Source organism: Euprymna scolopes, chromosome 4 (assembly GCF_053919585.1).
Source record: "Euprymna scolopes isolate OS-2025 chromosome 4, ASM5391958v1, whole genome shotgun sequence".
In the NCBI taxonomy this organism is placed as follows: domain Eukaryota; kingdom Metazoa; phylum Mollusca; class Cephalopoda; order Sepiida; family Sepiolidae; genus Euprymna; species Euprymna scolopes.
This window is the reverse complement of record NC_136485.1, coordinates 93,926,562-93,946,780: the sequence shown is the minus strand read 5'-3', so window position 1 is coordinate 93,946,780 and position 20,219 is coordinate 93,926,562. Positions and strand designations below refer to the sequence as shown.

The window sequence follows — 20,219 nt, the reverse complement described above, 5'->3', positions numbered from 1 at the left end:
CGGCCAACTTCCTCTGGCCTTCGTCAGGTGGTAACCGCGACGGATAGGAACTTCGAATCTCCTAACTGCATTCTCAGCCATCACTGCCATCCGTAGTTGTCGTCTCACCACATTTTTGACCAATTACCTCTGGCACGCTTTGGGTGGGATTGAAACCGCTATCTTCAGACAATGTTCATCTGGAACCGTAGATATTCAACGTCTCTATCAACTGCGCCACGAATTAAGGAATAATATATATATATACCAATCGGTACGGACCCGACTATGGAAGATCAGATAATGAATAAATGTGGATTTATAAGATCAAAGAATCCAACCTTGATCGCCCTTCGGGGCCCGTGGCGCAGTTGATAGAGACGTTGAATATCTACGGTTCCAGATGAACATTGTCTGAAGATAGCGGTTTCAATCCCACCCAAAGCGTGCCAGAGGTAATTGGTCAAAAATGTGGTGAGACGACAACTACGGATGGCAGTGATGGCTGAGAATGCAGTTAGGAGATTCGAAGTTCCTATCCGTCGCGGTTACCACCTGACGAAGGCCAGAGGAAGTTGGCCGAAACGTTGTGAACCAATAAAAACAAACAAACAAACAACAACTAATAAAGATGAGACTAATAGTCCGAAATAAAAATAAAATTAACATAAAAATGCTCATCTCAAAATAAAAAATTCCAATTAAGGAATAATACATATATATACCAATCGGTACGGACCCGACTATGGAAGATCAGATAATGAATAAATGTGGATTTATAAGATCAAAGAATCCAACCTTGATCGCCCTTCGGGGCCCGTGGCGCAGTTGATAGAGACGTTGAATCTCTACGGTTCCAGATGAACATTGTCTGAAGATAGCGGTTTCAATCCCACCCAAAGCGTGCCAGAGGTAATTGGTCAAAAATGTGGTGAGACGACAACTACGGATGGCAGTGATGGCTGAGAATGCAGTTAGGAGATTCGAAGTTCCTATCCGTCGCGGTTACCACCTGACGAAGGCCAGAGGAAGTTGGCCGAAACGTTGTGAACCAATAAAAACAAACAAACAACAACTAATAAAGATGAGACTAATAGTCCGAAATAAAAATAAAATTAACATCTTAATTTAGGCTCTTAATATTTGTGGCTGTACAGCACTCTTTGGTAAAATCTGGCCATAACTCTGCCTCCCTCCCAATAGAATTCATAAATTTCAACAACACACTGTTGTCTCAAGTTACCAGTACAAATCCCAATTTTGTAAGACCATGAATGGTCAATAGGCTTCTAAGTCCACTTTTCTCTTTCCTTTCTTCATGGAACTTAATCTATTACTGTTACTCTGAGTAGGAGGGGGTCATAATTGTAAAGGTGTTTTCTAGATTTGCAATAATCACAATCTATACTCCAACCACAAGGAAAGATCCAAGTAATTCAATTATTAATTATCATTGTGGATATGGGTGGTTCCCCTCGTAGTCCTGACAAGCAATTCACCACTTGATACACTTTAAAACTCTATCAACAGTGTTAACAGCACCAATAAGCCTGATCAGCTTCTTGGTTTTGCCGATAATCAGTGTCTGAATAATAATATGCTGTTAATTAGCCCTGTGACCAATGTTCTCTGACAGGTCCACCCTCATCAAGAAATGTTTAATACACCTGGATAAAAGCCATTATCTTGTCATCAAAACATCTATTTTATTTCCTCAATCCCTTAGAAAAAGTTAATTATCAAGTCAATATTTTGTTTTTATGGCCCGAAATAACTCAAATGCCTGTACGTGAGAAGAAACAGAATATTTTGTTACCAATCCTGTTTTTTTTTTGCCCTCTGCAAGCATTTAACACAGTTTGGAATTTTTCTTTCCTTCCTTTTCTTTTTCTGCCGTTTCTGTTTCTTTTGCACTATCTGAATCTGGACGTGTGTCTTTGTGGTATATAAACCTTTGTTAACATAGCGTCACATTTTGTCATTTTTGTCATTTACTTCGTAATAATTCCTTTTTTTACGCACATTTTATCTTTCTTTTAATAATATATTGGAATTCTTTCTCTTTTTCTTGTACCTATTTGTGAATTATTCCACAGATTTCTGCCTTTTGGATTACTTTGGATCATCTTCCAATTACACGATTCTCTTGGATTTTACTTGTGCGAATGGAAATTTAACTTTCTTGGATTCTGCATATTTGGATTTTACCGTCATTTACCAGACTGTCCATTCACATGAAATCACTTTTTTATTCACCCTATTCCGTCTGCTTCACTTTTTGTTATCAAGTAAGATCTATGACTTAATTGTAGTTTCATTTAATACTTTTGTATGCAAAATTTGATCCCGCATTTTGCTAAATCCTACCCTCTGATGAGAAGGAAAGTATTTTTTCGAAACTCTGCAGATTAAGGACTATCCATTTATTTAGTGTTTCCTTTTTAAAATTAAATATGTTTTTAACTCTTTTTCAAAGTGTTTTTTAACATGTTTTATTAACTACTTGTGCTTATTATAAGCTCTATCTCCTATTTGGTTTTATCAAGCTTTTATATCTGATTGAGATTACTTTATAAATATTAATTCTTTAATATTTATAATATACTTTAATTTTGCCATTTTGGTAAATTAACTGTAATTCTTATTATATATATATATATATATATATATATAACATAAAAGGTAAGTAAAAAAGATATTTTAAAAAATGATAACAGTTCTTTAAGTAATTGTTAGTTTGGAAATGCAATAATAATGTTCTGATCGTTCAAATGATGGACATATATATTTGTGTGTATGGAGTTCATAGTCACCTGCCATTTTCCTTTTTTTTTTTTTTAATAATAAAAATGTTCCGTTTTTCTTTCATTTCTTTATAATTTTAGGCTTTACACAAGGTTTGAATGTTTCAACTGTTATCTTAAATGCCTTTTCTGCAAGTGGGGTTTCCATCTGAACTTCTGTTCTCTCTGTTGCCACTGTCTTAAGACTTGACCCCTCCCCTAAAGCTTAATTTCCTACTGCCTTTAAACTATGGGAGAGAACATATCTTCATTTGACCTAAAATGGTCAGAGAAAACTCATATTAAATACAAAAGTTAGTATTGTTTTTGTAAATATCTATGTAAAACCCAACTAACAAAAAGTCAAAAATGCATTATGAATGCATTTTCGACAGCTCTTACTCCCTCTACTTTGTTCCTCATTTACCCTGAATGACAAAAGAGGAGGGAAATGCTGTATATACAGTCAACGGTTTTGTGTAAACAATAGCTGTGATGACTTGAGTAATTGTTTTTATATTATTGTTGCCATGTCACTAATCTTTTATCTGGACTAATGTTAGCTACCAGTTGGTCAAAGACTCAAAACTTGGAGTGATTTCCAAGGAGGTTGTCCTATTGACAGGTTCATAATATGAGAGCTGCTATATTGCTACTTGGTGAATGGAATCTGAACCATCCAATAGTAACCGGTGGGGCCTTTTGATGCCATATTAGTGAGAACTGTTACTACCTTGCTTTAATGATCTTCAAAAAAAATTTGACTCATATTCTCTCTTTGCCCTGATCTAAACAACTCTGCTAGTTTTTTCAACAATTTTTTTTAACCTCAACATGACAAGTCCTAATGCACAACATGAACATAAACCCAACTTCCAACCATTATTACTGGGTCTCCTTCTCTAATATCAAGGGTCTACGTTCCAACTTCCAGAGATCGAAATCCAATTATGAGAGAACAAACCCAACCATTTTTCCCTGTGTAAAACTTGTATCGACCTGACTGATTTCACCATTAAAAATTAATTGAACATGTCATCCAAAACTGAGTCTCATGATTGTCATGGCTATGGAATATGTGCCAACATTAGGAATGGTTTTACAAAGAAGACTCTAAATTGCTGTGTATGTTCTTCTGAGTAGCACTTAAAATATTTACCCTCTATCATATTTACTCTCTATTGTCCCCACAATGATGAAGTTATCTGAGAAAAGTGAGCTCTGCTTATTCTTATATTTGTGAGGATTTCAATGTTCATAATGTTCAATGGTTAGTCTATTCAAACAAAACAGATGATAAAGAAAGGTTTTGTCACAATTTCTCCCTTGCTTATAATTTAATACAAATTGACAAACCCGATGCTAATGGAAAATTTGCAAGTCTTCTTCTGATAACTTGTCTTGAACTGAGCTCATCCACTATTCTATCTCAGCTGGGATCACTCAGTTGTCTCAAGATAAAAACAAAGTACGACCTGATTCCCTCTCCATTGTACATGATCGCTGAGTGGGTCAGCCTCAAGTCGTTCATATCAGAAATATTCCTGCATTCACTGTTCGAAAAATATGTGTCATCTATTGCACCTGACCTAACAGACTGGTTAATTGTTGTTTTAGAGATCTTCATACTTTTAAGAAATTCCAACAGAAACCAAACAACCAGAATATGCTGCCACCATTGTACACAGAAACCATCATTTAAATTGTTTTCAACAACATTCATATATCTGTTCGAGATGTTGCCAAACTTATCAAGAATCTTGATGCCAGCAAAGCAACTGACCCTGACAAAATTCCAATCACAAAGTTTTCTCATTCTTACAAAGCTTTTCAAACATTTAAAGAAGAAATGCTCTCAACACCTTAAAAAAAACTTTGTCCAACGTTTAAAAATACTGGAAATTGATCTTCTGTATCTCAATCAGTTTCCTTTGATTTATGAGTAAGTTGCTTGAATCTATGATAAATCAACAAGTTGTCAATCACCTCAGCAAAAACAATCTATTCAATGGTTTCCATCCTGTGCGTTTAGTGAATTTATTAATGGAGGTTTTGTTTCTAGAGCAATAGCTTGACATGTTATAGGCGACTTGATCGAACATGAGCAGAACAACTTGCAGCTGATCTATATGATCTTAGAGGGTTAGGGTTAGAAGATTACATGAAAGCCGTGCTGATCAATTTGGATCAGTCCAAAGCTTTCAGTAAGGTCGACCATCATTCTCTGGCATCTGTTTTAGAGACCGCCAGATTTAAACCGAACTTCCACAAATGGATCTCCATACTGTTGACGGCAGTGGTATGGGAAAATGGAAAGTGCTCAAAATCTTTCATCTTCCAGTCAGAGCTGTCTGCTGTCTCCCCTGCTTTACATCAATGCATTGCAAGCTAAGCTATGGGGAGGCAAATCCTGTCCTGCACAGGATAATATTGCCTGGTGGATTGAGAGCCAGGATCTCCAATTTTGCCGATGACATCACAGTCTTTGTGTTGTGCTTCTGAGACATCAAGGTGGCAGCAAAGGTGCTCATGCAGCACAAAAAGGTCACAGGGGTGAAAATCAACTGCAGCAAGTTAACAGGTCTGGTTGGGGGCATGTGGTTCGGACTGGGTCTCCAGCCCGAAAAGAATTGGTTGTCAAAGGTTGAAGCCACGGTTGATTCATGGGTTCTAAGAAAACTTTCCCTAAAAGGTAAAGTGTACTTTCTCTGCCTGAGAATCACCTAAAGACCCTCCAGAGGCTCTTATCCTCACTTCTTTAGGATGAGGTAGGCATTGGGTTTGCAGATGAGTCTGTGGTCAATGTCCATGTGAAGGAGGCTTGGGACTGCCCAACTTAAGGTGTCATCAAGACACCAAAATGCTTGCTTTCCTGAGTTGAACCATAACCAAAGAATCTTTGTGGAACCCTGCGGTTGATAGCACTTTTCCCAACCTTATCCTTCACCACTCGGTCAAGGCTTGTTGGCGGCCGTGGGGTGACAAGCAGTTCTTCAGAGTGCCAAGCCACGCTCAGGAACCACTAAGGCCCAGTGACCTTTCACGGGCTTCTAAAAAAGAACTATACAGGGAATTAGTGGGGGTGGGGCAGCCAACAACCCTCTCGTCAAGTGTTTGGAATTATTGAAGAAGGAGATCTGGTGCCAGGAGATCAGGTGGAGCTGAGTGCCAGGTTTGAGTTATCTCAACAACTCTGATTTTTCCTTGTCTTGGTGATTGACCTGAAACGTATTCCCCTCAATGCTATACAACAAAGTGTCGGACTAGTGGAGTTGCCCGGGTGTCCCCATTGCAAGATCTAAGCAGAGAAAATTCCAGAACACGCGTTCTTTGAATGCAGCGAACTCCAGCGGTACTGGATGTATGTCAACAAATTGGCAGTGTACCATCTAGAAAAGGTTGGGAGGTCCTTACTAACACTTTTTTTTAACTTTCTTTCCCCCCTTTCCCTACACCAATGAAATTTTCTACCGAATAAAAGCTGTTTTTAAAATTGTATTTTTTACATATATTTATAATCTATATATATATATTATAAACAAAAAAAAAAAATGACTTGATTTTGGAATATTAAGTAAGACGACCGCCTGGTGTGAATGTGGTATTATGGTGACTGAGAACTCTAGCTAGGATTAACTTAGTCAACAAAGGTACAAAGATGACCATAGACACCTCTTTCCATTTTTTTGATTGGCTGGTATGCCTCAAAAGTCCATTTTGGGGTCAACCGTCTTCCTAATCTTCATCAACGATCCCCCCAAACATTTTTTAAGATCATTTGTTCACATTCATGTGATGGGCTTATGTGGAAGCAGTCAAAACTTGGTGTCTTAGTCAGTCCTATCTCTGGTGAAAGTTGAGTTTTTCCAAGGACTACAAAAAGATGATACCAGAGTAATTTAGTGAGTAACTGCTCTGGTTGGGTCGTATCAACGGAGTTGTTCAGGTTCGTGTCGGTTGTGTCAAAAGAATTGTTTGAGACCATGCCGGGTGTTTGGTATCATGTTAGGTCACATTGACGGTATTTTTCATGTTGAGTCACGTGGATATATATATATTTGGTTGGAGCACCTATCTCTCTTCCCTCATAGATTTACAATTCATGCAGACAACCATCTATGGCAACACTTCGAAGAGAAACATGATTCTCTCTCTTCAAAGCTTGAGCACATGGTACAATGGCTAAAAATGTGGTTACTTTTAATGTGTACAAAATGAAACTTCTCTCTTTTAATCACTAATACTCTGATCCTCGCTTGGTTCCAACTGAAATGAATTGCTCTCCTCTTGTTTGGACAAGTGTCTGGGATTGACCTTCAATACAATGAAATGGAAAACTTATATCAAATCTGATGCAAAGGTGGGTGGAAAAATGATTGGATCATTTCACCAATCCAGAATCTCACTTTTGATGTATCCCACTCCTCTACCTGTATAAAAGCAAAATATATACTAAGATAGGGTACTGTTGCCACATCTGGGTAGGTGCTGTTCAGACTAACCTTTCCTGCCTTGATAAAATACAAACTGACTTTGAAATCTAGTGAGTGATGTCTTTTCTCCTTCCTACTACTCCTTTCTCACAAAAGAGATGTCCCTAGTCTTTCTTTATTCTATTGTTCATGTTTCATGGGACGTGCTTGACTCCCTCTACTCATATAAAATATTTACAAGAAATACTTGTCTAACTATAACTACTGTCAATAATTTCTCCTTTCCTCTCTTTCTCTCTCTATACCTAAAAACTAAACAAAAACTCCATAAACAAAGGTTCTTTCCAAGAGCTATCTGTGGAATACCACAAGGATGCTTTTAAGCCAGGTTCAAGTTGAGGCATACTCTTAAATGATCAAATTCTATCCAATTGCTGTCATTATTACCAATCATCATGATGTCTCATCTGACACCCATTAACCGTTATTCTCAAATGGTCTTAAGACTTTGATGAGTGGTGACTCGTTTGTAAATATATGAATTCCATCAGAGTTCCTCTTATAATAAAAATGCAATATAAAACTTATTTGTTTCTGCACACATAAGATATACAGCCATTATCTACCATAATAAGATGTGTGTATAAAAATAATTAAAATTGCATTTGAAGAATGTTTTTGAATAAAAAGTTAAAGAAGAAAACAAGCAAAAAATTTTCCAACTAGAACTTGTAATTATACTAAAGTGTGACATTCCAAATATGGAGAAAATATTGAAAGATTGTTTATATTTAAAAATATTATTTCATTAGTTGAAACATTTCTTGTTCATCATTCACTCCTCTTACACCTTATAATCAAGATAAAACTTGATAACTAAAAGGATATAACGGTAACAATTGTTAAAATCTTAGAATGAAATGAGTGAAAATGTTGATTGTTTATGAATTTTTATATTGACTTAATGTTTGGTAATATTTGTTTTTTTTTTATTTTTAGAAGATGAATTTTTAGGAAGTAAAGAAACATTAGGAGCATTTGAAGTTGTAGAAGATGTATTATTTGCTGACCAATCATATTCAATACAGAAAAGGCTAGAAAAACTAGATGAAAAGATTCTGAATAAAACTCAAGCTCTGACTACTCTAAAGAATTCCATCAAAATTGATGCCAAGGTAAGTCATTTCAGAAGCACTGAACTTATATCTATGAATTGAATTTATGATGATACAAGAGTTTTTAGATTTTTCTAGTATGAATGTACATTTTTAGATAATGTCTTTGTGTTCTAAATAAATTGAACACAATCTTTTTCACTGCTACCATTATTCACACAACCTCTTAATTTCAATGTGTTCTCTCAGATCCAAATAATGTCATGCTTTAAGAATATGTCATGGACATGTGCACAGATTTTCTTCCTTAAAATGGATTGCTTATATGCAACCCAAGATTGTCTAATTTGCATTAGTTCGCAGAACCATTAAAGACAAAATCAGCTAGGCATCAGCATTTTAGTGTTTTTTATCGTGTTTTTGAGTGATTTTTCGTATGCATTACAGTTTTCTCTTCAATCTTCAAAACTATTTTTAAATAAATAATACTAAATTAAAATTGAATACTACAAAAGATAATTATTCTTACTATAGATGTCCGATTAATTTGGATCGGCAGAAGTTTGATTTTCTTTGTGGCACAAAACTATTTTGGTTTTGCCTGAAAAAAAAAACAAAACAAAATGCATTAAGAGATTTAAGAAGTTGCATAAGATGAAAGAGAATCTAATTATGTGGCTTCATATGGTGCCATAAAAAAAGATTGTCGAATCAAAGTTTTACATGCTAAATACTTTCCAGAAAACTGACTGTATTTTATGTATCATCAATGTCAAAGACAAGAATGACATTTTCAAACTTCAGTCAATTACTGATTGTAAAAAAATGCATTATTACAGTTTGGAAATACAAATCAAATTTGTTGGTAATGAATATCAAATGTAAGAGGATAGAAGATATGTTTATGCCTTTATGATAGACATTATCATTACCTCTGGTGGTGGGCTGTTCTACAAAACATAAACCTGGACAGAGAATGCGGGGATTCTTATAATAAGAAAGCATCTAAGGTCCTTTGTTGAGTTCTTTGGAGACTTGGAACTGAAGAAAGAAAAGAAAAAAAAACAGAATTCTTGTTTTATTCTTGTTTTGATTCAAGTTGATATTTTGCTTCAGAATTACATCCTTTTGCATCCGCTGCTGATCAAGTGACAGGTAATTATCCAGAGATCAGTCTATTCCACAGTGCCGTCAGCCACACTGTAACACCTGGTGCAGACAGTTCAAACTGTCTGAAGATATTGGCTTCTTGACTTAAATGCACCAAACATTGATGTTATTGTTTGTTTTTTTCTTTACCTTTCTAACACTCAATCAGCGGCCCTAGCAATACTCTGAATGTAACTGTTCCAACTCGTGTTCCCTAATGTATCTTAAGCCATAGCTATTGGTGGTAGAGAAGGTTTCTTGTAATTATTGAAGGAAACGAGCTTAGTCTTGGCAGCATTGAATGTGACCATCCATTTTTGTCCCCATTCCATTACAGATTTAAGGTTTTCCTTTAGTGTTTCTGCCATTTCCTTAAAAATTTTGTTTTCCCCTCGTGCCTGTTATAGACCGTGGTATCATCAGCAAATATACCCATTTCAGAGACAATTTTATCAGGAAGGTAATTTATGAATATTAGGAATAATAAAGATCCAATGATAGACCCCTGAGGTACTCCCACATTTATATAATATTGTTTAGATGTATGACCGTCGAGGACAACCTGGATTTTTCTCTTATTTAAGAAGAATTTAATTAAGTTGTATTCGTCAAGTGATGCTGTATGATCTGATTTTCCTGAGAAGGCCATCGTGCCATACCCTGTCAAAAGCCTTAAATTTAGGGTTGCTGCTCTACCCTTCCCTGCTTGGTCCAGTGTATATGTTCAGATATTACAGTTGGGATATCTGCTGTAAAATGGGCTTGCCTAAATCCATATTGTTGGTCAGTCAGAAGTTTAGCAGCTGTCAGGTGATGGACTAGAGCTTGATGGACGGAGATATTTTGGCAATAAGGGGGAGGAGGCTAACGGGGAGATAATTTAATGGGTCAGTTCTTCCGCCAGAATTCTTGTAAACTGGTACCACAGAAGCAGTTTTCCAGCAGTCAGATTCATTAAGGCATTTGTTGTAAAGTTTGGAGAGGACTGGAGTAGCCTCAGTTGAGCAGTTTTTAACAGCGCAGCTTGAATGAGATCGGGCCCATATGCTTTTGAGGTGTCTAGGTTTTTTATGATATCATGCACCTGCTGAAGGTAATTTTCAGATCATCTTGTGTGGAATCAGTCAACAAAGGAAAATCAGGTTTACATTGTTTTACATTGCATTCCATTGTTTTACATTGTTTTCTATTGTATTACATTGTTTCCATTGTATTACATTGTTTTACATTGCATTCCATTGTTTTACATTGTTTTCTATTGTATTACATTGTTTCCATTGTATTACATTGTTTCCATTGTATTACATTGTTTCCATTGTTTTACATTGTATTACATTGCATTCTATTGTATTACATTGTATTACATTGTATTACATTGTTTCCATTGTATTACATTGTTTCCATTGTATTACATTGTTTCCATTGTATTACATTGTTTCCATTGTATTACATTGTTTTACATTGTATTACATTGTTTCCATTATATTACATTGTTTTACATTGTATTACATTGCATTCTATTGTATTACATTGTTTCCATTGTATTACATTGTTTCCATTGTATTACATTGTTTCCATTGTATTACATTGTATTACATTGTATTACATTGTTTCCATTGTATTACATTGTTTTACATTGTATTACATTGTTTCCATTATATTACATTGTTTTACATTGTATTACATTGCATTCTATTGTATTACATTGTATTACATTGTTTCCATTGTATTACATTGTTTCCATTGTATTACATTGTTTCCATTGTATTACATTGTTTTACATTGTATTACATTGTTTCCATTATATTACATTGTTTTACATTGTATTACATTGCATTCTATTGTATTACATTGTTTTCTATTGTATTACATTGTTTTCTATTGTATTACATTGTTTTCTATTGTATTACATTGTTTTACATTGTTTTCTATTATATTACATTGTTTTACATTGTATTACATTGTTTTCTATTGTTTTATATTGTATTACATTGTTTCCATTGTATTACATTGTTTTACATTATATTACATTGTATTCCATTACATTAAATTGTATTACATTGTTTTCCATTATATTACATTGTTTTACATTGTATTACATTGCTTTCCATTGTATTACATTGTTTTACATTGTTTTCTATTGTATTACATTGTTTTCTATTGTATTACATTGTTTTACATTGTATTACATTGTTTTCTATTGTATTACATTGTTTTACATTGCATTACATTGTATTACATTGTTTTCTATTGTATTACATTGTTTTACATTGCATTACATTGTTTTACATTGCATTACATTGTTTTACATTGCATTACATTGTATTACATTGTTTTCTATTGTATTACATTGTTTTACATTGCATTACATTTTTTTCTATTGTATTACATTGTTTTACATTGCATTACATTGTTTTCTATTGTATTACATTGTTTTCTATTGTATTACATTATTTTCTATTGTATTACATTGTTTTACATTATATTACATTGTTTTACATTGTATTACATTGTTTTCTATTGTATTACATTGTTTTCTATTGTATTACATTGTTTTCTATTGTATTACATTGTTTTCTATTGTATTACATTGTTTCCATTGTATTACATTGTTTCCATTGTATTACATTGTTTTACATTGCATTTCAATGATTTTACATTGCATTACATTGCATTCCATTGTATTTCATTGTTTTACATTGTATTACATTATTTTCTATTGTTTTATATTGTATTACATTGTTTTCTATTGTATTACATTATTTTACATTATATTACATTGTTTTCCATTGTATTACATTGTTTTCCATTGTATTACATTGTTTTCTATTGTATTACATTGTTTTCTATTGTTTTACATTGTAATCTATTTAATTACATTGTTTTACATTGTATTACATTGTTTTCCATTGCATTACATTGTATTACATTGTTTTCTATTGTATTACATTGTTTTACATTGCATTATATTGTATTGCATTGTTTTCTATTGTATTACATCGTTTTCTATTGTATTACATAGTTTTCTATTGTATTACATTGTTTTACATTGTATTACATTGTTTTACATTGTATAAATTGTATTACATTGTTTTACATTGTATCACATTGTATTCTATTGTATTACATTGCATTACATTGTATTACATTGTTTTCTATTGTATTACATTGTTTCCTATTGTATTACATTGTTTTACACTGCATTACATTTTTCCATTGTATTACATTGTATTACATTTTTTTCATTGTATTATATTGTTTTACATTGTATTATATTTTTTCGATTGTATTACATTGTATTATATTTTTTCGATTGTATTACATTGTTTTCTATTGTATTACATTGTTTTACATTGTATTACATTGTTTTACATTGTATTACATTGTTTTAGTTTGTTTTACTTTGTATTACATTGTTTCACATTGTATTACATTGTTTTCTATTGTCTTACATTGTTTTACATTGTATTACGTTGTTTTACATTGTATTACATTGTTTTACATTGTTTTCTATCGTCTTACATCGTTTTACATTGTATTACATTGTTTTACATTGTATTACATTGTTTTACATTGTTTTCATTGTATTATATTGTTTTACATTTATTATATTGTTTTTCATTGTATTACATTGTATTCCATTGTATTACATTGTTTTACATTGCGTTACATTGTTTTACATTGCATTACATTGTTTTACATTGTATTACATTTTTTACATTGGTTTACATTGTATTACATTGTTTTACATTGTATTTCATTGTTTTACATTGTTTTCTATCGTCTTACATTGTTTTACATTGCATTACTTTGTATTACATTGCACTACATTGTGTTACATTGTATTACATTGTTTTCCATTGTATTACATTGTCTTCCATTGTATTACATTGTCTCCCATTGTTTTACATTGCATTAAATTATTTTCCATCGTATTCCATTGTGTTACATTGCATTACATTGGTTTACATAGTTTTACAATGTAAAACTATTACATGATTTTACATTGTATTATATTGTTTTCCATTGTATTACATGGTTTTCCATTATATTACATTGTTTTCCATTATTTTACAGTGTATTACATTGTTTTCCATTGTATTCCATTGTTTTACATTGGTTTACATAGTTTTACAATGTAAAACCATGTAATACTGTTATATCGGGGTTTCATTGAGAGAGTTTTATTAAGAAAGTTTTAGAGAGAGGGATGTTGTTGAGAGGTGTTATAAAGATTGTTGTTGTGTCTTAGAGAGAGAGATTGTTCGTTTTATGACGCGATTTATATTTATTTTAAAATGTTCATTACTTAGAAGTGTTGATAATAGAAGCTCTTGAAGTGAGGAGATAGTGTTCAGACAGTCTTATTGTAGATATTAAATGTGTATGTCATGACATTTTATAACACAGACATATAGACATATAATAACAATTCACTTTACCTTTTGGTAATTTCAAAACACAAAGACGACGTTTTATAAAAACACATGATGGGTTTATTTCTTCTCACGACCGGCCGTGGTTTTCATCATCAAAAATTCAAAGCTTCATTCTAAGTTTCACAAGTGACCGTCTCGCTTCTAGACGTTCGAATCCTCAGACTCTCTCTGAGTTTCTCCCAGTTTCTCCTTTCTTAACTCTCTAAAGTTTTTCTAACTATCTCTAGAACTTTCTATTTTCCATGACGTCATACACACGTGTTCTGGACATACGTGTCCAATACTTTTCCTTTTTTTACAAAAGGAATTTTAACCTATACTCAGTAACCTATATTTCCAATATGTTAAAAACATGTTTATTAAATTATCTTGTAGCTGCATTCTTTCAATTGAATTTTCATAACAAAATTTACAGTGCACATTCTTTTCTTGAAACTATTTTATCTCTAAGCTGTTTTACATTCCATTTTCTAATTCTCACAAGTAATCTATTTCTAAACCTAAATTACGAGGTTTGAATTTCGTCTATTGCTATTTCATTTACATTTTAACTAAATCTCTCTATTTTTATACTTACATGAAAAGGGGACTATTACATGGTTTTACATGGTTTTACATTGTATTTCACTGTTTTACATTGTATTTCACTGTTTTACATTGTATTTCACTGTTTTACATTGTATTCCATTGTTTTACATTGGTTTACATTGCATTACATAGTTTTACATTGTTTTAACATTGTATTTCACTGTTTTACATTGTTTTACATTGTATTTCATTGTTTTAAATTGTATTCCATTGTTTTACATTGTTTTACATTGTTTTACATTGTATTCCATTGTTTTACATTGTATTCCATTGTTTTAAATTGTATTCCATTGGTTTACATTGTATTACATTGTTGTTCATTGTATTACATTGTTTTACATTGTAATACATTACATTGCATTTTCAAACATTGGTTTACATGGTATTCCATTGTTTTACATTGTATTCAATGGTTTACATAGTATTACAGTGTATTCCATTGTTTTATATTGTATTACATTGTATTCCATTGTTTTATATGGTATTCAATTGTTTTACATGGTATTCAATTGTTTTACATTGTTTTAAAATGTATACCATTGTTGTACATTGCATTAAATAGTTTCACATTGTTGTACATTGTTTTACATTGCATTACATTGTTTTACGTTATTTTACATTGTGTTACATTGTATTCTATTGTTTTACATTGTTTTACCTTGTATTACATTGTATTACATTGTATTACATTTTATTGCATTGTTTTACATTGTATTCCATTGTATTATATTATTTTACATTGTTTTATATTGTATCACATTGTATTCAATTGTTTTACAATGTATTCCATTGTATTCCATGGTTTTACATTGTATTCCATTGTTTTACATTGTATTACCTTGTATTACATTGTTTTACAGTGTATTACATTGTATTCATTGTATTACATGTTTCAGATTAAAAGAGAATTGACAAAATCCTGATTACCAATGTTCTTCAAAGTTGATGGCATTGTAGTGAGAACGAATATATTGGAAGACCAGAGAATATAAAGATAAAAAAGAAAGGAAAAAAAAAGAAATAAGTATTAGTAAAGAACCAATAATAAATTACTAAAAATCGATAATAAATTACTAAAAATCAATGACAATGTAATGCAAGGAAAGTTTCTTGATATTTAAAGTTTTCTTTGTCTTATTTAAATTAAATTATGGAAATAGTGGTACTGTGCTAATTCATACAAATTTCCTTTTTTTATATATAAAAATGTTGTATTTTGTTAGCAGTCTCTCTTGTTAAATAATTTTGTTGTCTAATTAAGATTTTCATATTCAGAATTAATGATATTAATATATTTAGGGAAATATAAAAAATACAATTTCTATCTACTTTTTTACATTAAGTACAATAATCTATTCCAGTTAAAAAAGGTTCAAGAAGATCTTGAGAAAGAAGTGGAAAATCTACAGGTGGAAAGAAGACAGCTTGGCGTTTATGTGGAAAGAACTGAACTTTGGTGGGAGAATCAAGGAAAATGGAAAGCTCATATTTACAATGCAGAGGTTTGTTTCTATAAATATTTGGATTTCAAAAATGTGTTTTTACAATGATGGAATAGTTTAAAATATAATAAAAAAAATACAGGAAAAGGTGGAATAGATAGACACAACCTGAAGCAAATTAAGAGACAACAGTGCAATAAGCTGTGCAATTCACCTTTATTAATGTTATGTAGATTTATATATTTGTTTTTCCATCAAAATAACAACTACCTTAACATTAAATGCACACCACAAAAATAGAAAGCAACCAACTAAATAATACAAATAATTTGAATACAAGGAATAAATAAAAAATAGAAAGCAACCAACTAAATAATACAAATAATTTGAATACAAGGAATACATAGGAAAAAAATACAAAATAGAAAGCAACCAACTAAAAGATGCATATACTTTGAATACAAGGAATGAATAGGAAAAAAATAAAAAATAGAAAGCAACCAACTAAATAATACAAATAATTTGAATACAAGGAATAAATAGGAAAAAAATACAAAATATACAGCAACCAACTAAATAATACAAATAATTTGAATACGAGGAATAAATAGGAAAAAAATACACAATATAAAGCAACCAACTAAATAATACAAATAATTTGAATACAAGGAATAAATAGGAAAAAAATACAAAATAGAAAGCAACCAACTAAATAATACAAATAATTTGAATACAAGGAATACATAGGAAAAAAATACAAAATAGAAAGCAACCAACTAAATAATACAAATAATTTGAATACAAGGAATAAATAGGAAAAAAATAAAAAATAGAAAGCAACCAACTAAATAATACAAATAATTTGAATACAAGGAATAAATAGGGAAAAAATACAAAATATAAAGCAACCAACTAAATAATACAAATAATTTGAATACAAGGAATGAATACGACAAAACTACAAAATAGAAAGCAACCAACTAAATAATACAAATAATTTGAATACAAGGAATAAATAGGAAAAAAATAGAAAAATATAAAGCAACCAACTAAATAATACAAATAATTTGAATACAAGGAATAAATAGGAAAAAAATACAAAATAGAAAGCAACCAACTAAATAATACAAATAATTTGAATACAAGGAATAAATAGGAAAAAAATAAAAAATAGAAAGCAACCAACTAAATAATACAAATAATTTGAATACAAGGAACAAATAGGAAAAAAATACAAAATAGAAAGCAACCAACTAAATAATACAAATAATTTGAATACAAGGAATAAATAGGAAAAAAATACAAAATAGAAAGCAACCAACTAGATAATACAAATAATTTGAATACAAGGTAAAAAATAGGAAAAAAATAAAACATAGAAAGCAACCAACTAAATAATACAAATAATTTGAATACAAGGAATAAATAGGAAAAAAATACAAAATATACAGCAACCAACTAAATAATACAAATAATTTGAATACAAGGAATAAATAGGAAAAAAATACACAATATAAAGCAACCAACTAAATAATACAAATAATTTGAATACAAGGAATAAATAGGAAAAAAATACAAAATAGAAAGCAACCAACTAAATAATACAAATAATTTGAATACAAGGAATAAATAGGAAAAAAATACAAAATAGAAAGCAACCAACTAAATAATACAAATAATTTGAATACAAGGAATAAATAGGTAAAAAATACAAAATAGAAAGCAACCAACTAAATAATACAAATAATTTGAATACAAGGAATAAATAGGAAAAAAATACAAAATAGAAAGCAACCAACTAAATAATACAAATAATTTGAATACAAGGAATAAATAGGAAAAAAATACAAAATAGAAAGCAACCAACTAAATAATACAAATAATTTGAATACAAGGAATAAATAGGTAAAAAATACAAAATAGAAAGCAACCAACTAAATAATACAAATAATTTGAATACAAGGAATAAATAGGGAAAAAATACAAAATATAAAGCAACCAACTAAATAATACAAATAATTTGAATACAAGGAATGAATACGACAAAACTACAAAATAGAAAGCAACCAACTAAATAATACAAATAATTTGAATACAAGGAATAAATAGGAAAAAAATAGAAAAATATAAAGCAACCAACTAAATAATACAAATAATTTGAATACAAGGAATAAATAGGAAAAAAATACAAAATAGAAAGCAACCAACTAAATAATACAAATAATTTGAATACAAGGAATAAATAGGAAAAAAATAAAAAATAGAAAGCAACCAACTAAATAATACAAATAATTTGAATACAAGGAACAAATAGGAAAAAAATACAAAATAGAAAGCAACCAACTAAATAATACAAATAATTTGAATACAAGGAATAAATAGGAAAAAAATACAAAATAGAAAGCAACCAACTAGATAATACAAATAATTTGAATACAAGGTAAAAAATAGGAAAAAAATAAAACATAGAAAGCAACCAACTAAATAATACAAATAATTTGAATACAAGGAATAAATAGGGAAAAAATACAAAATATAAAGCAACCAACTAAATAATACAAATAATTTGAATACAAGGAATAAATAGGGAAAAAATACAAAATATAAAGCAACCAACTAAATAATACAAATAATTTGAATACAAGGAATAAATAAAAAATAGAAAGGAACCAACTAAATAATACAAATAATTTGAATACAAGGAATAAATAGGGAAAAAAATACAAGATAGAACGCAACCAACTAAATAATACAAATAATTTGAATACAAGGAATGAATACGACAAAACTACAAAATAGAAAGCAACCAACTAAATAATACAAATAATTTGAATACAAGGAATAAATAGGAAAAAAATATAAAGCAACCAACTAAATAATAAAAATAATTTGAATAAAAGGAATAAATAGGAAAAAAATACAAAATATAAAGCAACCAACTAAATAATAAAAATAATTTGAATACAAGGAAAAAATAAAAATTGAAATGAACCAACTAAATAATACACAAATAATTTGAATACAAGGAATAAATAGGAAAAAAATACAAAATAGAAAGCAACCAACTAAATAATACAAATAATTTTAATACAAGGAATAAATAGGAAAAAAATACAAAATAGAAAGCAACCAACTAAATAATACAAATAATTTGAATACAAGGAATAAATAGGAAAAAAAATACAAAATAGAAAGCAACCAACTAAATAATACAAATAATTTGAATACAAGGAATAATTAGGAAAAAAATACAAAATAGAAAGCAACCAACTAAATAATACAAATAATTTGAATACAAGGAATAAATAGGAAAAAAATACAAAATAGAAAGCAACCAACTAAATAATACAAATAATTTGAATACAAGGAATAAATAGGAAAAAAATACAAAATAGAAAGCAACCAACTAAATAATACAAATAATTAAAATACAAGGTAAAAAATAGGAAAAAAATAAAACATAGAAAGCAACCAACTAAATAATACAAATAATTTGAATACAAGGAATGAATAGGGAAAAAATACAAAATATAAAGCAACCAACTAAATAATACAAATAATTTGAATACAAGGAATAAATAAAAAATAGAAAGGAACCAACTAAATAATACAAATAATTTGAATACAAGGAATAAATAGGGAAAAAAATACAAAATAGAACGCAACCAACTAAATAATACAAATAATTTTAATAAAAGGAATGAATACGACAAAACTACAAAATAGAAAGCAACCAACTAAATAATACAAATAATTTGAATACAAGGAATAAATAGGAAAAAATACAAAATAGAAAGCAACCAACTAAATAATACAAATAATTTGAATACAAGGAATAAATAGGAAAAAAATACAAAATATAAAGCAACCAACTAAATAATAAAAATAATTTGAATAAAAGGAATAAATAGGAAAAAAATACAAAATATAAAGCAACCAACTAAATAATACAAATAATTTGAATACAAGGAAAAAATAAAAAATAGAAAGGAACCAACTAAATAATACACAAATAATTTGAATACAAGGAATAAATAGGAAAAAAATACAAAATAGAAAGCAACCAACTAAATAATACAAATAATTTAAATACAAGGAATAAATAGGAAAAAAATAAAAAAAAGAAAGCAACCAACTAAATAATACAAATAATTTGAATACAAGGAATAAATAGGAAAAAAAATACAAAATAGAAAGCAACCAACTAAATAATACAAATAATTTGAATACAAGGAATAAATAGGAAAAAAATACAAAATATAAAGCAACAAACTAAATAATACAAATAATT

At 29.9% G+C, this 20,219-nt stretch overlaps 1 protein-coding gene across 6 annotated transcripts in view; it reads left to right on the top strand.

Moving 5' to 3' along the window:
* The window catches only part of LOC145268864 (sorting nexin-25-like), a 631,480-nt gene that overhangs the window by 426,982 nt on the left and 184,279 nt on the right, over positions 1-20,219 (top strand). For all 6 annotated transcript variants that reach the window (XM_080124584.1, XM_080124583.1, XM_080124587.1 and 3 more), the window contains exons 14-15: positions 8,195-8,370; positions 15,848-15,988. In XM_080124584.1, coding sequence (XP_079980710.1) covers positions 8,195-8,370; positions 15,848-15,988 — 317 coding nt within the window. The remainder of the gene's footprint in view (positions 1-8,194; positions 8,371-15,847; positions 15,989-20,219) is intronic.